At 37.5% G+C, this 22738-nt stretch overlaps 2 protein-coding genes across 4 annotated transcripts; both read left to right on the top strand.

Annotated features, from left to right (window-relative positions):
* The first annotated feature begins 3659 nt into the window (after positions 1–3659).
* LOC139732530 (solute carrier family 35 member G1-like) lies at positions 3660–4871 on the top strand. Its single transcript, XM_071643388.1, has one exon. The coding sequence runs from the start codon at positions 3660–3662 to the stop codon at positions 4869–4871; it is 1212 nt and encodes a 403-aa protein (XP_071499489.1).
* A 6795-nt stretch (positions 4872–11666) lies between these two features.
* Positions 11667–20951, top strand: LOC139733012 (solute carrier family 35 member G1-like). Of its 3 annotated transcripts, none has more exons than XM_071643865.1 (2): positions 11667–11918; positions 18010–20951. In XM_071643865.1, exon 2 carries the CDS (start codon positions 18020–18022, stop codon positions 19373–19375), a length of 1356 nt encoding a protein of 451 aa, XP_071499966.1. In that variant the 5' UTR covers positions 11667–11918; positions 18010–18019; the 3' UTR covers positions 19376–20951. The 3 variants fall into 3 exon arrangements, with proteins under 3 accessions (XP_071499966.1, XP_071499960.1, XP_071499974.1); XM_071643859.1 differs by having other exon boundaries at positions 11667–12003; XM_071643873.1 differs by lacking the exon at positions 11667–11918 and adding an exon at positions 12406–12467.
* The last annotated feature ends 1787 nt before the right edge of the window (positions 20952–22738 follow it).

Below are 22738 nucleotides of genomic sequence, written 5' to 3'. Positions count from 1 at the left end.
CCTAAGATGAAATCCTGGCTACGCCGTTGATCTGAGGCTTATCATTTCCGTATAACAGAGACTGCAAAAGGCCGATTCTATAGGCGTCAGGGTTCTCAAGCTGAGAGAATACAATATACAATTGTCTCAACAATATTTTCTAACCTTATGTCCGTTGTAAGCAGTTGACTACATCTGAGTTAAAAATTCTATAGGTAAAGGTTTTGGAACATGCAGCATCACTTCGTTTTATGTTTACTTAACTGCGTAGATCCGCAGACCGGACAACTTGGCAACGAGAATTGGTAATCTCGATCAGTGTCGTGTTCTATCTCCGTTTGTGCATACCATAATGTATTATAGGCACAATGCATAGTGAATAATGAAGACACACGTTTTAAACATTTTTTTGATCTGTTGTTGTTTTGTGTGCGTGCGTATGTGTGTGTGTGTGATGGTATTATTATTATTATTATTAGAATGGTTTACTTGGTGAAAACTTTCAAAATCGTATCCCAAAGGGTAAATACATTGCAATGACACATAAATACCTCCAAATTGAATGGAACGTATTGAGCTATCATACAATTTATCCACATTAAAGAAAAATCGCATCATCATCTGGGTTATATTTTGTGGAAAAATATAAATGAAAATAACTGAATTGAATTGAATTGAATGATTATATTGGTTAGCTATAGTCTTTTTAGATGGGAAAACAGCAGCTTGTGTCGTCACAGTATTAAAACGTGGTAAACAAAAAGTATTTCACTATTTTGTTTCCAGATTTTTCTTGAATGGTGTCTCTTATCAAAATCTCGAATACGAGTACTTAATCAATTTACTAACACAAATTGTTTGAGAAAAAGAAATCATCCTTAATATATACCTAAATAACGAGTTACAGTATTTGTATCATTATCAATGAATGAATGTATGAACAGTTTGATCGTTAAACAAGACCTTTCATGTCAATTTGAGATATTTGTGACTTTCAAAGTTCTGTAGTACCGACCGGATGGGTTAAACAGTAACGAACGCATTGGATCAATTATTAATGCAGATATTAGATGAAACAGAAGCTTGATAAGAGCTGATGTTTCGATGAGTAATGCTTTTGAATACTTGATGGGGATCATGGTTGACTACTCACAATCTTACGTCTGAAATTATACAAAAGGGGCCTGACGTTACGTTTTCGTATTTGTCAACCTTTGTGAACGATTCGCTGTATGGCGAAGAGTCCTCGTGTGTTCGAGATAAGCCTATTAGACGTCGATTATCAAACATCAATTGAGACGCATTCAAACGTACATTGATGTGACAACTTGTTGCCAGCGCCGTTGATATTGTAGGTAAGTTTTTATGGCACATGTATGCAGTACAATTAGTTGGTGGGAAAGTACAATATTGCTCTAGAAAGTTCAGTTGCGGTGAGGAAGTAAAATCAAATCGAACGTACGAAAAGAGGATTAATGAAAATCGGACATAGGACAAGAAAAGTAATTTGTGATATGAAATTTTTACATCCTGTAAGCTGCAGAGTGGTAGTAGATCGAATCAGAGTTTGGTGAAATTGTGAAAAAAACTATAAGATCTTTATCTTTATCTTACGTCTCATCGTTATGAAACTTTCGCCATCCTTTTGTAGGTTGTTGTCTTATACTTCTAAGTCAACTTAAACACAAGCCAAAAGTATTCTTTTACAAATTCCAGTCAGCTGTCAGTTGTTTGTTTTGGTAATATGCATCTGTCTGTCTGGTCGTGACGGTTTGGATAAGTTCACCACTGACCAAGCAGCTGTCTAAATTCTTCATTAACACATGGTATTATAACAGTTGTCATGTGTTGTTAGTCGAACACTCCCCCTCCCCCCTCGCTTTCTCTCTGTGTTACAGCTGCGGTTATGTGATGTCGGTCGTCATTTCGATACCATAAAATTTGAAATGACTTGAGGAAACATGAATAGGGTTCGAAACGCAATTGGGATAGGTTTGAAGTCATTCAATGTCTTGTGGGACAGAATAACATTTTACACAATGAGGCTAGGAGATCTTGATTATTCCTTGCTGCAAAACGTCATCGTGTTTTGAATATACGTACGTACACTCAGCAAAAGAAAGAAAACAAACACTTTTTCAAGCTCATGTTTCTCATAGAAATCTGGCTAGATATTAATGTTTTATACATCATTTTAAAGGTAATTTTATTGGCTATTAACCTGGTAGATCATTAAAATGGAAAATTTATGGATGAGTGCACACCAGCGTTTTTCTGGTCCAAGGCACAAAAGTAAAAATTGCAAAAATGGACAATTTCTCATTCGTACATATTTTCTGAACAAAAGACAAATTTAACACAATAAGAAACATAAATCAATTTGCAAAAAAATCACCCTCTGATCTCTATAATGTCTCTGTAGCCCCCAAAGATAAATAAAGGCAATAAACAAATATCAAAAGACATCAAAGAAGAAGCAATATCAAAAAAACAGATTGTAGAAACTTGGAATATTATTTCAAGTTAAGAAACTTGAATATTGTATTTGGTTCTCATGAATTCTAACATTCCTATGAAATTAAAAGAAATGAAATACAGAAATTCTTTCCATTTTATCACCTTTGCGGCTTACTCCCTATATCTCAATTGAGTGTCAGTTTACAAAAAGAAAACCTCTCATTTTCCCCTTTAGTTTCCTACTTTGTTTTTGTATGAGAATATCAGGATATACAAGGGAACAAAAACTCATTTTTACTTTTCGCTCATGTCTCTAATTATGTTAAACAAGTCTTTCTTATCAATGCTATCGTGAAGGGCATTTGCAAATGAATAAAAAAAAATGTTAATTTCTGCAATTTTTGTTTTTCTGCTTTGGAAGACAAAAACAGCTGTGTTCACTCATGCGTAACAATAATGATAATGACTGTAATAACCTACTGGGTTGATAGCCGATTAAACGCTATTTCTGTTTAGACAATTGCCTAAAATGGAAAGAAAAAAAAATATCTTGTGTTTGAATGTTAACGTTTTATCGTTTTGTACTGCACTTTCGTTGAAACGAACTCTTTCTCCAATAGGACATAAGACACACAATTACAAACGGTAACCTCCGTTGTTACGGAAACACCGTTGATACAGCCCTTGTTGCTTAGTGTCCTGTTGAGAATATCCTCACACATCAAGGTGAATGACAGAAAATTTGCTAAGGTACATACATTCTCTTAAGCGCCGCAATTTCACCATGTCGGGGAAGGCATAGTCTGAAATCCAATTAGAACATGGGTTTTGTATTTGTGTGAGTGTGTGTGTGTGTGTGTGTGTGTGTGTGTGTGTTTAGAACATAGTACATCCTTCAGTGACGGTAAATCAACTTTCAGTATGAAAGTGAGAACCAATACCATCTACTAATCGCAATCACCTACACTTTCCTTTATATTCATTATGTGACTCATACTCCCTTAGGTAGAATTTATGTTTTATTTTATTACTTTGCTTATGTTTGCTCTGTCATCCATAGCTGGACAGCTTATGCAGATTCCGAAATCATGGATCCAGTCCCGGAAAGCAGATTTTATCAAGAAAGTAGTCGAGATTGCGGAACAGATTCCAAATCTTCACGATCGACATCTTCGCAAACACTTGAGGACTCCGGCAATACACGCCTTTTCGATTCATACACAATGAAAGGCATTGATGAAGGCAGTAGCTATAATAGTAATGCTTTCGTCAACAAGGGTTATGACACCACCAGCGACGACCATAATGACCCAGTGACTAATATTATGACGACCCACCCAGAAGAGAGCTGCAAGGACAGAGAATTTTTGAATTTGAAAGAAGAGACAGCTCCGTCAGAGAGCAGTTCTCTGACATCAAACAATAGGACCAAATATCTAGGGACTTTTTGCTGTCCGAGTCGGCTGAAAGGCAAGATTTACGCTCTGTTTTCAACAATGATGTTGTCGATCTGTAGTATGTTGGTTGTTCTTGTAGGAGAGTCAGTCAGCTCGAATCAGATAGTGTTCAATCAAATGTACATGCAGTTGTTGTTCTCCATACCGCTACTTACTTTGCAGAAAGCATCATTCCAGTACCCAAAGGAGGCGTGGGTTCTAATTGTTTTAAGGTCTGTCATAGGATCCACGGTGACTTGCCTGGTGTTCTTCGCGTATCAGGTTATGCCAGTAGCCAGCGCCAAGGCCATTCTCTACAGTGCGCCAATCTTCACGGGGTTGTTCAGCTGTGTCCTCCTCAGCGACGCGTGCACCGTCTTTGACGTGATCTTCTCCCTGACGACGATTGGCGGAGTGTTCCTAGTCATCCAACCACCATTCCTCTTCGGCGGCGAAGAGTCATCGTCCTCCTTTCTCGGACCGACCTTCTGTCTCATCAGCGCTGTCCTCATAGGGACGATCTACATTTCTCTTCGGAAGATAGCGGCTTACCGAGTTCACCCACTGGTCCAGTTGGTCACCCTCTGCATCGTAGGGATAACGGTCAGTGGATCCATGACCACAGGGCTGGGAGACTGGGTAATTCCGCCTTGTGGGAGGAGCCGAATCTTTCTAATCTGCAATTCCCTATTCTCCTTCGCATCCCAAGTTACCTTCGTCATCTCCATGAGGTATGAGACGGCTACTACCGTTTCCTTGATCAGGACAACCGATGTCTTCTTCACCTTCATACTCGACTTTCTCATATTCGGTACGGTCCCGAATGGTTTTACTATATCTGGAGCATTCATAATCGTCGGCAGTCTCGTTGGCTTGACAGCAGGGCAATGGTGGACGGAGAAAAGACGGCTTCGGAATCAAGAAGATGATAAGCAATCTAACAACAACTTCAGCATTCCGAACGATACACAATCTATTGAGACAACGCAGGAACTCTAGGTTCAAATTCATAACTCATATTCCTGCCTTATGAATAAAGAGATACTCGTACAACCATGTACGAAGTCACGGCAGTCGTGTTGACGCACATTGAGATAGTGCCATTTCAACATCAACGTGAAACGATTCTAATTACCTCACGTGAAACGACCAAATAGGTCTACGATTGGTAATCGTAATCTCATGTGTTGGTTTTGACTTATGTTGCATAGATTTAGATTTCATTTTCTAAATATTCACAACAAAGATTAGGAAAACAATGCAGGTTTTGTTTACAGACATCGTATCACATTATAGAGAAGCATGGTAACGATGGTCAATGTTCACGCAACACGATCACGACAATGGCAAACACGGAAGTAATCTTGCCTACATTTCTTCGACAAGGGATCCTTAAAAACCTATGCTGGGGAAGATGTTTTGTAGGCATGCAGTAACTCTCAACGTATTGCGTTATCATATCCTGTACGTAGACATGGCCAGTGCGATCTAAGAGGTCTGGTATTTATTCCTATTTGTAGAGAAAGATATGTTATTCCAACTGGTGCACTAATTACAAATGACACGTCAGTTTGCTACCTTGTCCTGCTCGCAGTTGTTCATACAAATGTAAGTGTACGATTTTCGCGCCATATTAAAGTCACCACGAACTTGCAGCCATCACTGTATAGTCTCTGCCTGAAAGCAGTCATCGAAAGCGGATATAATGTAGTTAAATGGTGTAATGAATTAGGGATGTAATATATATACATGTTGAATGAATAGAAATCAACGGGCCTATGTGATGTAAGTGCATGTTGTGATTTGTGTTGATTCTTGATATCTTCAACATCACTTATGTTGCGAGACAAATTTCTACGTACGTTACATATATTATTTCATAATATTTTTATACTATTTTTCTTTAGATTACTTGGATATACGCCCTCAAACAAACCCTTCAAAAACCAGTATTCTGTTTCGTGATCTCATCTGTGAATCATTGCTAAAGTACTAATATCCTTAACAAAAGACATTGCAGGGGAACGTGCAAGCTATGTTCGGTCTCAGGGAAGGTGCATTCCAATGTCTTTTGTTAATTTTACCAGTACCTTAGCAATGATTGACAGATGAGGTCAAAAGCAGAAAATTGGCTTGGAAGGTTTGTTTTTGCGTTTGTTTTTGTTTTGGAGGGCGCATCTAGTTAATCTGACAAAAAAAAAAGGAGAACAACGACAACAAAAAGATATTCGTTTCGCCACATAAGTGATGTTGAGGGTACCATGCGTTTTGGACAACAAAGGTCCTGTGAGCATCATGATTAGCATCGACACTGACTTGCTTGTTTGAATTTCTCAAACAAGAGGAATTTGACACGATTTTGTCATTCTTATAGTCAGAAATAATCAGAAAAAAAAACATGAAATTAGAAAAAATTTGAATATCATGTCCCAATGAGAAATCTTGCTTTCAAATCTGACCGCGTACATGTGTTCTATATGATTCTGCGTTACAAAAAGAAAATGATATCCAAACACTCTATCGAGAGGGCACGTATAGCCCTACACTTGATGACATATCCATGCAATGTACGTATTGTTTGAGTACATAGAAATTGTGGATTAGTGTGTAGAAACTTATAAGCGACCTGCCAAGCGTAAAAGAAAACAAACTTGACTGATACAATTCGCGATGATAAAGTAATGGCTCCATAAGCTTCCGCTAATTGGCATTAAAACATAAAGACGTGGAGAACAAGGCATAAATAAAAATGGAAATTGTTTAATCAGAAACAATTACACCCGTTTGGCAAATACGCTCTGTCAATTATGACACGTTAACGAGATTGTGCTGTTTATCATAGAGTTGAAAGTCCATGCACCGTCACCATGAGTAGGCGACGCAGGTTTTATTTCATTCGCGTTCAAGTGTCAATAAAACACTCAGAGTCGTCAGAGTGCATGTTCATACACTATAATCATGTTTTGGCTGCATTGAAAATCGACGGTCTTAAAGGGACTGTACAGTACTGGTTGAGGTGGGGGTTTATGTTTTGAACATTCCTAAGTGAGGTAATGAAAAGCCTCTTATGAAATATGAAAGAGCATGTAATCTTAAGAAGGATTTAACGTTTATTTGATGAAAATTGGTTTTCAAATGGCTGAGATATCAAAAAAAATGATAATAATAAAAGGCGACATGCCACAACTTTATTAGGATCTCTTCGTTTTACCTTGTTTTTTGGATATCTCAGCCATTTCAAAACCGATTTTCATAGAATAAACTTTTGATACCCCTTAGAACTGCATGCTCTTTGACATGTCATAGAGTGGTTTCTGAATATCTCGCAAAACGTTAAAAGCTAAATCCTCACCTCGACCAGAACTGTACACACCCTTTAATGTCAGCACTAGACCCTGCCAAGCTGTACCACTCTAAAAACTAGAAACTCTATAACTGCCAAATCAACCCTGATACATAATTAATTCTATTTTACCGAAGCCTTCGGCTTGTACGGGTAATGAAATGCATCTTGAGGGATCATTGCAATTATCGTGAAACAGCCTATTAAAGTGTACTCGAGATTATGCACTGTTCATGTGGTATCATTGCTATTGTGTAGACCTGTGCTGCCTTTATTATCTTTATGTGGATATACGTATGAATTTATATATATGTATATGTATAAATGTAATGGAGTTACGCGAAATTCCCTGTATCAGTTCGTTATCATATAGCGTGATATCATGGATTGATACAAAGAACAGCACACGAATTTGACGAAAACTGAAATACAAATTTGTAACTGTTGATCGAAGTGTGCAATATTCCAAGAACTTTTGTGACTTTACAAATCGGGTATGCATTAACTGAGCATCCACTGTAATTGGTACAAGGACAAAATATAACCCGGCAGTTTGATTTCTGTGTCGATGGTGTGGGGGTACTCTCACTTAAAAATCGAAAATACCGCAGCAAAACATCAATTACTCAAGTTCGATTAATCCCCTCTGACGTCATTAGGCAAGCTGGCCTATTGATCGACTTCTGAAAAGCATAATCTTCTATTACACAAAGTAAATTCTACAGATCAGTGAGGGCATTATTAAAAATTATCCACACAAGGTACCGCCGGAGCAGTCTACCACGGCCGAGGCAATAGCTAAGAGCGTTTGAACTGTTTCTAAAGTACAGCGTGTGGGTAATAAAAAGGGTGCACGTCACGAGACCGACACCCACGAGTCATACATCCCACAAGTTATACAGCTCACAAGTCATACAGCCCACGAGTCATACAGCTCACAAGTCATACAGCCCACCAGTTATACAGCCCACGAGTTCGACACTAAGTAAATAAAGCCCACGAGTTCGACATCAAGTAAAATAAGCCCAGGAGTTATACGACTCACGAGACCGACACTACGCACAAAAGGCTCACGAGACCGACAGTAAGCAAACCAAGCCCACGAGACCGACACTACACTTAAAAGGTCCACGAGACCGACGCTACGCATACAAGGCTCACGAGACCGACATTACGCAAAAGAGGTTCACGAGACCGACACTAAGCAAAGAAGGCCCACGAGACCGACAGGATGAACAGCGCCACCTATAGACCAATAAATTGTATGGGATGTCCTGATAATAGCATAGGCAGATATGAGAGATGGAAAAGAAGAGTTGCCATCTCCGGCAGGGTGTAACCCCATCAGTTGCCCCCCCCCCCCCCCCCTGAAATGATCAGGATCTTTAATTGTGTTTGCATGGGTGTTTGTTTGTGAAAAAAAATGAACAAAGTACAGTAAAAGTGTGTAACAGATCTTTCCATAGTAAACCTGCGAGGGTGTTGAATTAGTATTAATTAGAAATAAAAAAATAACGTAATCGTCTATTAAGGTAGCGTAAGGGATTCGGGAAAAATTAGATGCATCATTGAAAACAGCTATTGTATTTCACGAAAAAAAATGTACTGTTTGGAGGAGAATAACACAAGCCACAAATTGAGGTGAGTCCCTGCGATATAAAACGTTTTAATTAGTAGCATTACATTACAGTTACAGAGAAAATTACAAATAGATCTTACTGCAAAACTTCCAAGCAGGAGGGTAGAAAATCTAAAATAGAATAAGTAACTAGTGAATCGGGAAAGAGAATAGGTAAAAATTATATCCTGTCCATCTTCTAGCTAAAAATTGGGAAAGCCTTTAAAAAATAGCACGATGGCATTATCAATGCTCTAATATTAATTCATACATCGTTATTGTCCTCTGTTAAATTCATTTGTGTTTTTGTCTCTTTTTTTTTGGGGGGGGGTGAAGAATACTAATTCTTCTATTTTTTGGGGAGGGGGAGGGAGCGGTGGCATGAAGAATACAATTCAATTTTTCTACTTGATAACAATGTCGCTCCCTGACACACTTGTCCCCCCCCCCCTCCCCAGAAGTATGTAGAAATACATATTTGATGACGTTAATAATTATGTAAATGGTCACCATCCTTCAGTTGATAGCGTTACGAAATTACACCCGCCAGTATGTTATTTTTCCGTTCATGGAACACCCTGCACAGGTGATTGACATGTAGATGGCGCTGTTTATCCTGTCGGTCTCGGGGGCCTTCTTTGCCTACTGTCGGTCCCGTGGGCTTCCTTTGCTTAGTGTCGGTCTCGTGAGCCTTTTTAGCTTATTGTCGGCCTCGTGGGCTTTCTTTGCTTAGTGTCGGTCTCATGAGCCTTTATTGCTTAGTGTCGGTCTCGTGGGCTATGTTTGCTTGGTGTCGCTCTCATGAGCCTGTTGTGCGTAGTGTCGAACTCATGGGCTGTATGACTCCTGAGCCGTATAACTCGTGGGCTGTGTGACTCATGGACCTATTATTGATGTCGGTCTCGAGGACCGTATGACTCGTGGGTGTCGGTCTCGTGGGATGCCCCCGTTAGATCTCAGCTCAATTTGTTTAGGCCCTTGCCTCCATAAAATGGAAAAGTACAGGTGGGGCTTGTATTAAGTGTTTCCTCGTTAACACCTGAGCTGCTCCCTGAATAATAATAATAATAATAATAATAATAATAATAATAATAATGATAATAATAATAATGATAATAATAATAATGATAATAATAATAACAATGATGATAATAGTAATAATAATAATAATAATAATAATAATAATAATAATAATTGCATTAATACGGCGCTTTATACTGGTGTTTCTGAGCGCACAAAAAGACTAAAAAACAAAATAACATTAAGACAATGCAAAACCAAAATTACCATCACAAAAGAAGAAGAAAAAAAAAACAGTGCATGTGATACAGTACGATGCAATAATTTATAACTGACTGTGTGTGTACGCCTCCAGAGGAAAAAAAAAAAGGATCGTATAGTTTTTATGGATACCTAACATCAAGCCTATAACATTTTGGGGTGAGGTTACGAGAAACCTCTTATGAAAATATAAAGGAGCATGTAATTCCAATAAAAATTCAACGTTTATTTGATGAAAATTGGTTTGTAAATGGCTTAGACACCCAAAACAGAGTAATACTAATAAAAGCTGGGACCCATCTTTTATTCCGACTGCTTTGTTTTACTTTGTTTTTAGATGTCTCGGCCATTCCAAAACCGATTTTCATCAAATAAACTTTGAATTCCCCTTTAGAATGGCATATGCTCTGGACTATTTTAACAAGTGGTTTCTTGATATATCGCAAAAAGTTAAAAGTCCATTTCTCATCTCCACCAATACTATACTACCCCTTTAACGGTACATCTTTTATCTTTTCTTGCTGCATGTCATAATTTATGCAGTGACAATTCGCACTGCAATATGCTAAGTTTTCGCCCTACCACTAAGGCTTGCTTCCTGACTAACATACATGAGACCTGTATGCAGCGTCATTTTACGTTTGATATACACCTTTGAGAGACGTTGGATATGTCGCAGGAAAAGCATGCACAGTCAATGTCGGCTTGGTCTACATGCTGGTGCCAGCAAAAAGCGACAATGAGAAAAATGTCAAATGCAGTAGAAGATGAAAGCATGATCAATAACCACTCGTCATTCTTTTTTTTTTTCCCCTTCTTTTTTGATAACGTGATGTTCGCTGCAAACGGAAGGCCTTGTTGTATAGTACTACTTCTTATAGCAGCGTTTCAGACTCCGGAAGTGTTTTGTTGTTGTTGTTGCTGTTTTTTTTTTGGTCCCTCGAGTTCAAAAAGACCTGAGTCACTGCATGTGTGTAGAAGCAATCCAAAGACGACCTTTCATCCTATCCCAAGCAAACCCGGGTTGTTCATTCTACCTGGCTGGATGATTAAGTGGTCATGTCTTATTGTCCAAAGTGAGTCCCATGTTAGTTGATATTGTGTTACATCAAACTTCGTGATATCTCTTATCTTAGGGATATCTACCCAGTATGCTAACACACACACACACACACACACACACACACACACACACACACACACACACACACACACACACACACGCACAACGCACACACATGCAACCATACATAGAAGCTTGTCCACTCACATTTTCACACGCTCCAATGACATTTTCTCTATAAACTGAAATTGTAGAATTGAAATGTCTCGTATAGTGAGAGACAATATGAACAAGTGAGTTACAGACAATAAAAATTGACAAAACAACATTAAAAACAGAAACATGATATCTATCATGAAAGCGTGTTAGTGCACGAGGCACTGGATGAACCAAAGCTAACGGGAGTGCAAAGTTCAATCAGTTAGATACACAATGACAGTCCGTCAGATTTAAGTGTCCCTTCATGTCATCTGGCTTCGTGTGTGTGACAGTAGCCATTCCGCTACAATGGTCATAACTTATTTTCATCTCGCTGTAAAGGTGGACAACACACACGCGATTGTTAATGAGTGTACAGAGTGTGAAAGTGTTCTCCGTACTACTTGAAAAAGACAGCTTTATAGTGAGGGGAGACCATCACTCTTGTTGAAAAGCAGCTGATGTGTTGCGTCTAAAGCGACGTAGGAACTGTGTGGATCATTTTATTTCCAATCCCATTCTTTTGACGTCGCTTGCAGCACGGTAAGGAGAAACTACAAAGCATTGACTTTATCATTGTGGATTGACGCAGTATTAATTTGTTAATGTTGTCTGATATCAACAAAAGGTAAGTCGTTTCATTAACACATAAATTTGAAAACCAAGATGATATTCCGCGTTGTTGTTGTCAGTATATAACAGTTGGCAGGTGGGCATAGGTGGAATCGGTGTCTTTATATCGAAAGCCAGATTCTAGCTCATCTGTACCGTCTTTGAACGTTGGGTGAGTCGTTTTATAAGACTTTAAACATTATGTCTACGCTGTTATCAATCAAGTCTTTACGTCGTTTAATTTGCTAAATTGAATTAACTAGATTACAAAAATTGTGTTGTAAATTGAGAAAAATTGACTTGGTTCAGGTCATAATGCCCTTATCATCAATTATATGACTTTAAAATTTTAAAACATGTGTTATATTTCAATTTTTTATACTATGTTTTTCAGATGAATTGGATATGTTCACGTACGCACACACAAAAAAACAACTTCCAAACCATGATTCTGCCAGTGACATAAGCTGCCAATTACTGGTAGAGTATACTAATAATTATTTCATTTTGATTAATTATTCTCGTGTTAATTGATTAATCAATTAATTGATCATTTTCGTGTTAAGTATTTGTAATTACAGTAAGTAATTCTAAAGAAACACTTGAGTGGTTCACAATATACAAGCATTGCTTTTTTTTCGTAGTGAACCTCTCAGTTCTCCTTTTCCCCCTTCAAACATAATTTAGTATTTTGCCGATATGTATACCTCTATTTGTTAATTTTCGATTCGCACATTCTAATGTACATAATGCATATGATATAATTCCTGATTTATTCTGTGTTATGTTTTGTTGGAAAAAATGAGAATGAAAATAAATGAACTGAACTGAACTAATATAATAAACAAAAGACAATGGAATCCACTGGCCTAGCTACCCCTATATTTTGTCTGTTTCCGTGCAATGCCTTTTCTTAATTTTGATTTAATTTGATTTGAACAGGAACATGGAAATATGGAAATTATACACAGTCTGAGGGAAGATATGAATACATTCCAATGTTATTGCTTTTTTTTTGTTAGTCAAATTAGTACTTCAGCAGTGATTGTCAGATGATATTATCTACACATTCTTACTTTGAGAGTTTTTTTTGTAAGCGTAAAGTCAGAAAAACAGCAGAAAAATTATAGAATGCATTGTGACGTATTTAGATAAACATGAAAAATGTGATGTTCAGGAGATCATAAATCGACACAATTATTTAGCTTATTATACTACTAGTATTATAGAATATATTACAATGTTATTGCAGAATTATGGCTGTTACGTACTTCCTTTCGATTTCATGAAATGTTGTGTATATTATGCTCGTTACCTAATTGTGGCTAATGATTCCTCTTGACAAATATGAATATTTTAATTTGGTTTGAAAATAAAGACAAAGCACGTGTTCAGGCTCATGAGGTGCAAGCCCGACGTGTAATGATGTTGATTTACAAAACTAGGAATGTTGCCAGTGGTTTCATAAGCTAATCTCTTACGCAATAGCTCTTTATCTTTTTATATTTCTTCTTCACTTCCTCTTCCTCAGAGATACCACTCCCTGGGGATGTTTCAAAAAGCTGTTCCTAAAGTTACGAACGACTTACGACCGACTGGTGATCAGTTCTTGTGCTGAATTATTGAAATTCTGACAAGCTAGCACATAAGAACTGATCACCAGTCGTTCGTAAGTCGTTCGTAACTTTACGAACAACTTTATGAAACAGGGCCCCTGACTCTTTTATCATTACATCTGCCAACATATAACAGAACATAAAAAACAACAACAAGTAATTGCTTTATTCATTCCCTGTCATTTCCTCTTTGAACATATTCCCAAAAGTGAAAAACACGAAATTTCCTGTCTATATGCGAAAGGTATATAAGCTCTATAGTTGCACAGATGGATATTTGAATGATTTTCCACCCACACCCCTTTTCCGGCCGTATTTTTTTTTAGTCTATGTCAAAAATGACGGAAATGTTATGTGATGTTCTAAGGTTATAGTAATCACACTACGGTTTTAGGATCTTTTAAATGCGCGGACAATTCGAGCCACATTCATAGGACCTACTGAATAAAATATGGCCTACTTTGTTATTTAATAATAATAATAATAATAAGTACAGCATTTGTAATGCGCCTTCGATCTAGTATCCTATTCTGAGGCGCAGAGGGACGTAATTATGAAAAGAATAGCATACATCATAGTCATAATTGTACATAAGAAGGTTGAAAAAGAAGAAAGAGATAGGTAGAGATATACACACCAATGAACAATTCGTTGAAAATTCAATCGAAACAAGATTTGCGCGCAATGTTTTAATATTACATCTATAACTCTTTTAAAACATGTAGGCATGATACCTTTGCATGTAGTATGAAATAAGAATTAACCTAGTCGTGTTCTATCAATGTTTGAATCAAACCTTGAATCTTCGAATCTTTTTAGTATTCTGAGAATAGGAATTGTCAAATCTTGCAGATAGTGAACACTGCTGGAATCACATCTGCAGTTGTATGTTCGGTTCCATCAGTTATAGGCTTATAAAACATAAGAAAACATGATATCATAGCAACTAACAAAAAACCTCAATACTTATGATATCGCTGCAAATAAACATAAAGTAATGGTCACTAACATGCCTTTTCTTAAATGGGATCAATTTGATTATCATATCGCATTGACCCAGCATATCCCATGTCAGAGTATATACCTTATAAACAGGTGAACCGTGTGGTAAGCAGCAGCTGTAAATGTACAGTTTCTTTCGCGGAACTTTTTTTTTTTCGAATTGATGTTGTCATCCAGTAGGGCCTAATGGCAATTCCTTCTGAACATGTGCTGCATCGACAATGAGCGAAAGCGTTTACTTTAAACACGAAGTTGACTGAATGTACACTTGATTCCGCAGACAGAATTATTCAGCGGTATTTGTGAAGTTCTGTGATGTTTAAGTTGTATGTTGACATTCACTGCACAATTCAGGGCGATATTTGCCCTACCAATTGAAGAATATAAAAACACACGGAGACAGTTTGAAGATGGAGACAACCATGGTCCTATAACCTTTGAATAATCAACCCATTCACTCAGAAACCATATTTCTGTGATTTGTTCTTTATGATGTAGTTTTATAATCCATCGTGAGACAAGTGAAAAAAAAACAATTTCTATTATGTCATTAGCCCTCTGATCCTTGCTGATGTTGATACGTAATTGCTTGTGTGCAGTTGCAGTTGCATTTTCAAAACAAATTCTAAAACAATAATTCTAAAACGTTTTTTTTTCTTAAATTGGCACACATTTGACACGATTTGAATTCTTGCTTCTCTCTTTCAACTTTGTAAAGCTTTATAGAGTTCTGTCCGCGATCAAGTGAAGACTTAACAAATTTCGTAAGTTCCTTCCAGTCTTTTTCCAGTGTCAGACACAAAGTGACATTTTGAGGTGGGAGTTTAATGACGGCAGGATGATCATTTTTACAGCAACTAGCCTCGGGACTTGGTGCTGTAAGGAAAAAGTCGATGCATAGGGTTTTGTTGAGATTTGATTTTCGTTCAAACATACATTCAGTCTTATTCCAGAGTATTCAAATAGCTGTTATTTTTTTATGAATAAAAGTATGGATAGCAGTATACGTCAATGGTCAATATGTCAATGGAGGAAAATGTAATCGGAGGAGAAGAAACCAGAATCTCTCTATTCTCCTTTTTGTCGCGGAGATTATCAGCTTTAAATCGCAGGTGACAATACATTGCATTGATAAAACAGATCCCTTCTGTTCAAATATGCATCATTCCCGAATCACGACAAATCTATAGCGAGCAGCAGTTCATATATTTATAGTCTCGTAATATTTTCGGTAGCAAATATTAATATGTAAAGGACAGGATAAAAAAATTTAAAAATGTACTTCTTTGGATGTAAAATGTTACTGTCTGACTAAGTGCGTCGACATCACATTAGACAATTACTTAATTTAAAAAGAAATGATATTCAAGTGTTAAAACCTGGCGATCAAGTTTGCGCACAATTGTTCTCACGATGGTTAAATGTATACCTTTTTTCTTTCTTTCTTTTTTTGTTGTTGAGAGGCTACTAATATTCTTGTTTTGTAGTTATTTTTCTTTAGTCCTGGGGCATTTGTAAAAATGAGATTGAAGATGTATATTTTTTTCATCGATATCATCTCCATCATATTCCATACAGGATTTAAACATTTAATTTTTCTCTTCAATACGACTTATATATATTTTTTTGATCATCAAGAACCACTTCATTGGTCTCCACATCCAATCTCAATGGAGGAGTGGATTGGAGCATGGGACATCAAAGCCAGTGAAATGCTAGCCAACCTACGCATAAATTTGCACAAATTGCTTCCACTATGTAACATCTCCCTGGTCAAAGGCTGTGTCGCTGAGTAGAGACTAGTAATCAGGGATTCTTTGTAATCTTAACACTATGATAAGATGACAGTAAGTAATCTGCGATAGGAAGTGTACATCGGGATTGGCCCCGAAGTCTGTTTCACTGTTGATGGCCTTCATTAGGTAATGTTGGGTAATGTTTAAAGGCAAGGTTTAGCAACGTTTCGAGACTGAAAAAAAAATGTACTGAATTGTAACAAAATCTTGCATGTCTTGGTTGGCAAATTTGTTGAAATGTAATAAACTATCGCTAAATATTGGTAAATTTAATGATGCATAAAAACTGCACACTCCAATGTCAATCAGCAAATTGATTATGATAATAAAGATTGAAAATTCATTTTTAGATAAAAATTAGGAGTAATGATTGACAATTATTTAAGGTGGAATTATCATACAGCTAATATATCTTCAAAATTGGCTGAAGGAATTTGAATTCCATGCAATAGGATAAAACACTTCTGTCTCAAAAATTCGTTTAATGCCTTAACACTCTACTGTAACCCTACCTCACATACTTTATCTGTAATCTTACATATGGGTAAATTGTGTTAAATCCAAATTAAAACGATTTAATTGTACAAGAAGAAGGCTGTATGAATTCTACCTTTAAAATACATTGATCCTTTATTTAACCGATTCACATGATCAGATTAGATGATATCAATGATTTTCAAACGGTAAGATTTATGTTGAAGTGTACAAAGATTCTGCTACCTCATGCTTTAACAAAATTAAAAAGTTCATTAATATCCAATCTGTACCTGCAATAACATTCATTTAGATCATGTCGATAAACCGAGAATTCTGTTAGCTCACAAGTCCTAAAGACACTGTGGATCTGACGTATGGAATGCTCTTCCTAATCATCTGAAGTAATTCTCACTCCTTTTAAAACCTTTTGAAAGAAAGGTACAGTTAATGATGATAAATAGATATTGCTATTGATATTCATGATATTAATGATATTCATAGTTATAAAAGTATGTATTGAAATATAATGTAGTACAAATACTTATAACAGAAATGTAGAGCTATGGTTATTTATGATCCCTTTGAGCATAATCATATTTCATTAGTAAGTAGAATCAAATCAAACTATTCGTGATTCCTCCCTCCCCCCCCCCCCCCGCACTTGCGACCCCTTTTTTCATGAAACGGCTGTCACCTCATCAAGAATCATTATTAAAGTATGGTGATTGTAAGATGTCATGTAAAAGAAAATTCAACGTTCTGTTGCATTTTGTATTTTAACTATTAATTGAATTCGTTTGTTAAATATGATTTTCCTCAGAGAATGTCATTTCACCATAAGCTGTGTATTTGCTCTCTTTTCGTTTGTACATTGTATTCTTCTTCTTCTCCAAAAAACAACAACAAAAGTCACCGAAATAAATCAAAAGTGAAAATCAAATAAACGCAGCACAGAGTTTATCGACTGGATTCCTTAAATGCAAAATCCTCTACTTCAAGCTTTACTGTGATTTTTGATGTCTCATTATATAATTTATGTTTGCTTGTGTTATCATCAGATACAAATTGACTAAAGACAAAACGCATGTCATTGACTATGATCTGTCTTATTGTCGTTATCGTTGTCTGCAGGAGATAAAGTATGTTCATCCGGGGTAATGAATCGCTTTCCGGAGTTGAAGACTCTCAGGCCAGCAGGAGTAAGAGCGGCGACTTTAAACAGCCGGTCCTGCCGTCCCCGTTACCCACAACAAAATCAGACTACATCCCATCTCCTGGTACTACGCCCACCTTGAGACGCTCTCGAAGAAAACCGGAAGATGTCATCGAGAACGGCGGCTGCCACGCGCAAGGGCTGGACAACTTCGGCTATGACGAAACGACAGACCGCGGTGTTGGCTGCAGCAGCTCCATATCATCGATGCCACGTTCGAAGGAAATATACGACTCCGATTATGGAAGTGATGTTGGGAGTGCAGGGGTGGTCACTCCTTCGATGTCGGATTCGCAGGGACAGGCAGACCGTAGCGAAAGCGCATGCTCACTTAATCGGTACAAGGGCGTGACTCTGGCATTGGTTTCTACGATTTTGATTTCGTTTGCGACGCTTTGTGTGGCGTTGCTTGCCGGATCAGTTGGATCAAACGAAGTCGTCTTTGCGCAGATGCTGATTCAATTCCTCATCTGTGTACCGCTCGGAGTTCTGGGTAAGGTCTCCTTTAGAGTGGGGAGGACTGCGTTCTTGCTGGTGCTTTATCGCTCCGTGATTGGATCCATTTGCTCGCTGATGGCGTACTTTGCCTTCCAAGTGATGCCTATGGGAAACGCCAAGGCGATTATTTACAGCTCGCCAGTCTTCACTGCTCTCTTCAGCTGCCTCATCCTCCATGAGACTTGCACGGCGTTCGAGATCGTTTTCTCTGCCGTCACGCTGTTCGGGGTCTTCCTCGTAATCCAGCCGACTTTTGTCTTTGGAGGAACGGAAACATCATCAACCATCTTGGGACCGATATTCGCCTTGATAGTGGCCATTCTCGTCGGGACGATATTCATCAGTCTGAGAAAGATTGGGCAATATCGCGTCCATCCAGTAACGCTCCTCATCGTTTACTCCCTCATAGCTCTGCTCTTCAGCAGCTCTGCGGCAACGATCTTTGACGAGTGGGTAATACCACGTTGCGGTAGAGATCGCATCCTCCTCGTCCTCACCGCAGTGTTTACTTTCCTCTCACAGATAACGGTCACCCTGGCAACGAGATACGAGAAGGCGACGATGGTGTCTCTCATCAGGACTAGTGACGTTCTCTTCACCTTCACTCTGGAATACTTCTTCATCGGGACTTTCCCGAATTACATCACCATGATTGGCGCCGCTCTAATCTTGGGGAGCTTAATTGGAATCACGCTCCGGAAGTGGTGGAGGGAGAAGAAAAAATTAGAGGAGAAAAACGACGAAGACTTTGATGACAAATCGAAAAAATACAGCGCAAGCGACTGACTTCATATTACTCCACTCATGATCAACTGTATATCCTCTAAAACTGATATGTATGCGTTACACAATGATAAGTTCAGATTGTAGCTACACGGGAAGTTATCATCAGTTTTGGAACGATTTCCATAACAGGCTCCTTGTGCACAGTTTTTTTTTTATATCTTTGGAATGTATAGACACCATCAGCCATTAGCCATTTCCAAAGTGAACACTGTGAACCATGTCAACTTTTCACCTATAGGACATTGCATTTTTTACTCATCTCTAAATTAATAAAATCAATGTTCATTGCGCCTTCTGCAATATTATGCCCCGTCTAAGTTTTGCCCTCTATTGGTCTGATTTCTCTATTTTCTCAACAATGAGGCTGATTTCTTATAATGCTAGAAACTCTGCTTATATTTTTCTTGAAAGGTTTGGTAAAATCGTGTTGATAGTTCAGGTAAACGGGTACGGAAAGCGGAACGGTGTGGGCTGCATTCCGGTATTCACGGTATTTGGAGATTTGAAGCGATTTTACTATAGATCATTCTGTTAAATGGTACCGTGTAATTACAAATGATGTTAGCGTTATTGTGATGCGTACACACTTGTCACATTTCTGCACCATGCCTGTAAACATCGACTGGCATTTTGAGTACTTTCATCATGTTCATGGCCGGTGAATGTAAGATGACGTCTGAATCAGTAGTCAATAGTTTTAAAATGTCATCCTTTCACAACTAAAAGAATCGTTCAATTTATAATAATGTCGTAAATGTGAAGAGATGGGTGATCAAATATGCTAAACTTTTTTTGAGAGATTTGCGATGCGCATAGTTCATTTTTCTCAATCTTCACGTGATCTTGATTGATACTTTAAATACCGAATTTTAGAATTGCTCCGTGGATAAGTCCTAATAAATTGTAAATCTTCAAAAAACAAACAAACAAACAAACAACCCAGATGCATGCTGTTTAGTAACTCTCTGTGAAAAACTGCGAAGGATAGCTTTCGGGATGACACAGTCAGAGAAGAAGTCCTTTCAATTGAATTCATAATGTTCTTAGGCTTGATTCCTGATAATAAGCTCACTGGGAATTTACACGTTGATTCTGCATGTCGCATTATCTTATATCATGAACAAAGTCAAATGTTGTCTTCCTTTAATCTCTCTTTTGATGGTATACTTTTATTCAACTTTAATTTCACCCTATTTAATCTACGGCATACTCGTCTGTGGAAATATTCCTCGTACATAGAAACAATGTTATCGCGGGAAAAAAAGCTCTTTATATGATTTATAAATGAATCACGAAGAAGCCATGCTGATTTTGTTTTTTATTCCACGAAATTAACATTCCGAAGATTAATGATTTGTACCGTTTGCACTTGGGACAATTCATGTACAGACTTTCTCGGCTTGCTCTCCCATTCTCTTCCATTTGTATTCGATTCCACGTTCAATAACAAACCAAAACCGTTTGCTAGTATTCATATTCTACCGGGCAATCCAAAGAATTCCACATTTCATGCATTGACTAGGACCTTTCTTTATCAACTCCAGATTCTCATTTTCTGGCCATAAACTTTTGCATCGTCTTGATAACACAAAAAAATAGCTTTAAGCTTTGATTCTTTTACTTTTGAAAAAAAGACTTTAAAAAAAATTCCTGCATAGCAAACGATTCTTTTTAATGTGTGCTAATTTCAAGTCTTTGATTTATCCTCGTCAAAACCATATTCAAAAAAATAAATCTCAGAACATGATATTCTCTCCATCCTTAATGTATCTCATGCCTCGTGTGCATTATGACTCTTTGATTAACTCCTCTATTACCTCCTCCTTCACCACTTTCCCCCTTTCCCTATCCTCATTTGTCTGTTCCTGTTATTCCTTCCACGATTATCCTTTCCTTTAAGAGAGCTGACTCGTGTTTGTTTCTTTGTGTGTGTATTTTCTCTTTGCCTGTTTTGTCTGCCTTTTTTGCAATCTGCCTTAGTTTTTGTGTGTTGTTGGTTTTTTTTACGTCAGTAATGACTAATTTTTCATTACAAGCCTTGCTTTGCAGTATTCCCCTCCATTTCTAACATTGTTGGTTTCGGTATGTAGTCATTATAGTCATGGCGTACAATGTACTTCCGTTAAAATAATTTTCCTATATTACAATGTTGTATTAATTTTGTGTAACTATGTACGTGTAAGATATATTTTACTGTAATTGATTTTCGGTTTGAAATGAATAAATGAAAGAAATTATAATGTTCGACTAACTGGATGAAAATTACTATTTGAGTTTTCTTTCAGCTAAAAAAAAAATGTCCTCATTATCATGTAACTACAAACATTGTATACATCAGATTCAAATAGAGCATATGATGTTTTGTATGAATGTTTGCCAGATGAAGTGCAGAGACGGCCTATACCTTGTTATTTGGTAGCAATTTGCACAGTGCATCGACACGAGCCAAGTTGCAACAACAACAGAGTGTAACCTCAATCCTAAAAGTGAAGTTCTAATTGCGTCACCTGCATATTTCATCACAAACTTGAAAAAGAAAAGAACCAACGTAACTCAGATCATTTGGTGAACAATAACTATCAGTGTTAGAGGAATCGAACCCCCCCCCCCCAAAAAAAAAATGAATAAATGCGGATTGACTGAAAGCAGCAAAATCAGTAGAACACGTCAGCGACAGTTTGATGAAAATCGGACAATAGATTCAAAAGTTATGAATTTTTAAGGTTTTGATGCCGTCATCGCTGGATAAGGAAACTGCTACAATTCATGACGTCAGTATGGGCAGCAATATAAAGAACAAGGAAAATTCCACAAAATTTCTCTTACACATTCCATCGACTTGCTGACATAATATGTCAGCAAGTCGTAAGTTAAGGGTAATATCATTCCCCATGCTTTCTGAAAGAGCAAGTGCTCTTTCATTATATGGTTAGAAAAGTGAAAGTATGTTGAATTTTCTTTATATTTTCTATATTGTCCATAATGACGTCATAACTGTAGTATGAAAGTCTCCTAATATCTAGCCGTGACAGCATCGAAACTTTATAAATTCATAACTTTTAAATCGATTGTCCGATTTTCCTTTAACTTTCACTAATGTGTTCTACGTTTACTAATATTGCTGCTTTCGCTCAATCCACATTTTGGATATTTGGGTTGTTTCCTTTACATGGTGCATTGTTGTACAAGAAGTATCCACTTGTCAAAGAAGTGTATTGCGATTTGTAATGCGATGATGCCATGTGTGGGCATGAGGGAAATGACGCAAGGAGCAGCGAAGCTTTCTATACCAGCTCGAGTCTAAGCAATCCTATAGCGAAACACGACAGCAAAAAGGTGATGCAACTTTGGTTCCACATGACT

Source organism: Diadema antillarum, unplaced genomic scaffold (assembly GCF_040938485.1).
Source record: "Diadema antillarum isolate AM-2024a unplaced genomic scaffold, OU_Dant_1.0 scf00000024, whole genome shotgun sequence".
Classification (NCBI taxonomy): Eukaryota; Metazoa; Echinodermata; class Echinoidea; order Diadematoida; family Diadematidae; genus Diadema; species Diadema antillarum.
Note: the sequence above shows the minus strand (reverse complement) of the source record. Positions and strands in the feature narration are given on the sequence as shown.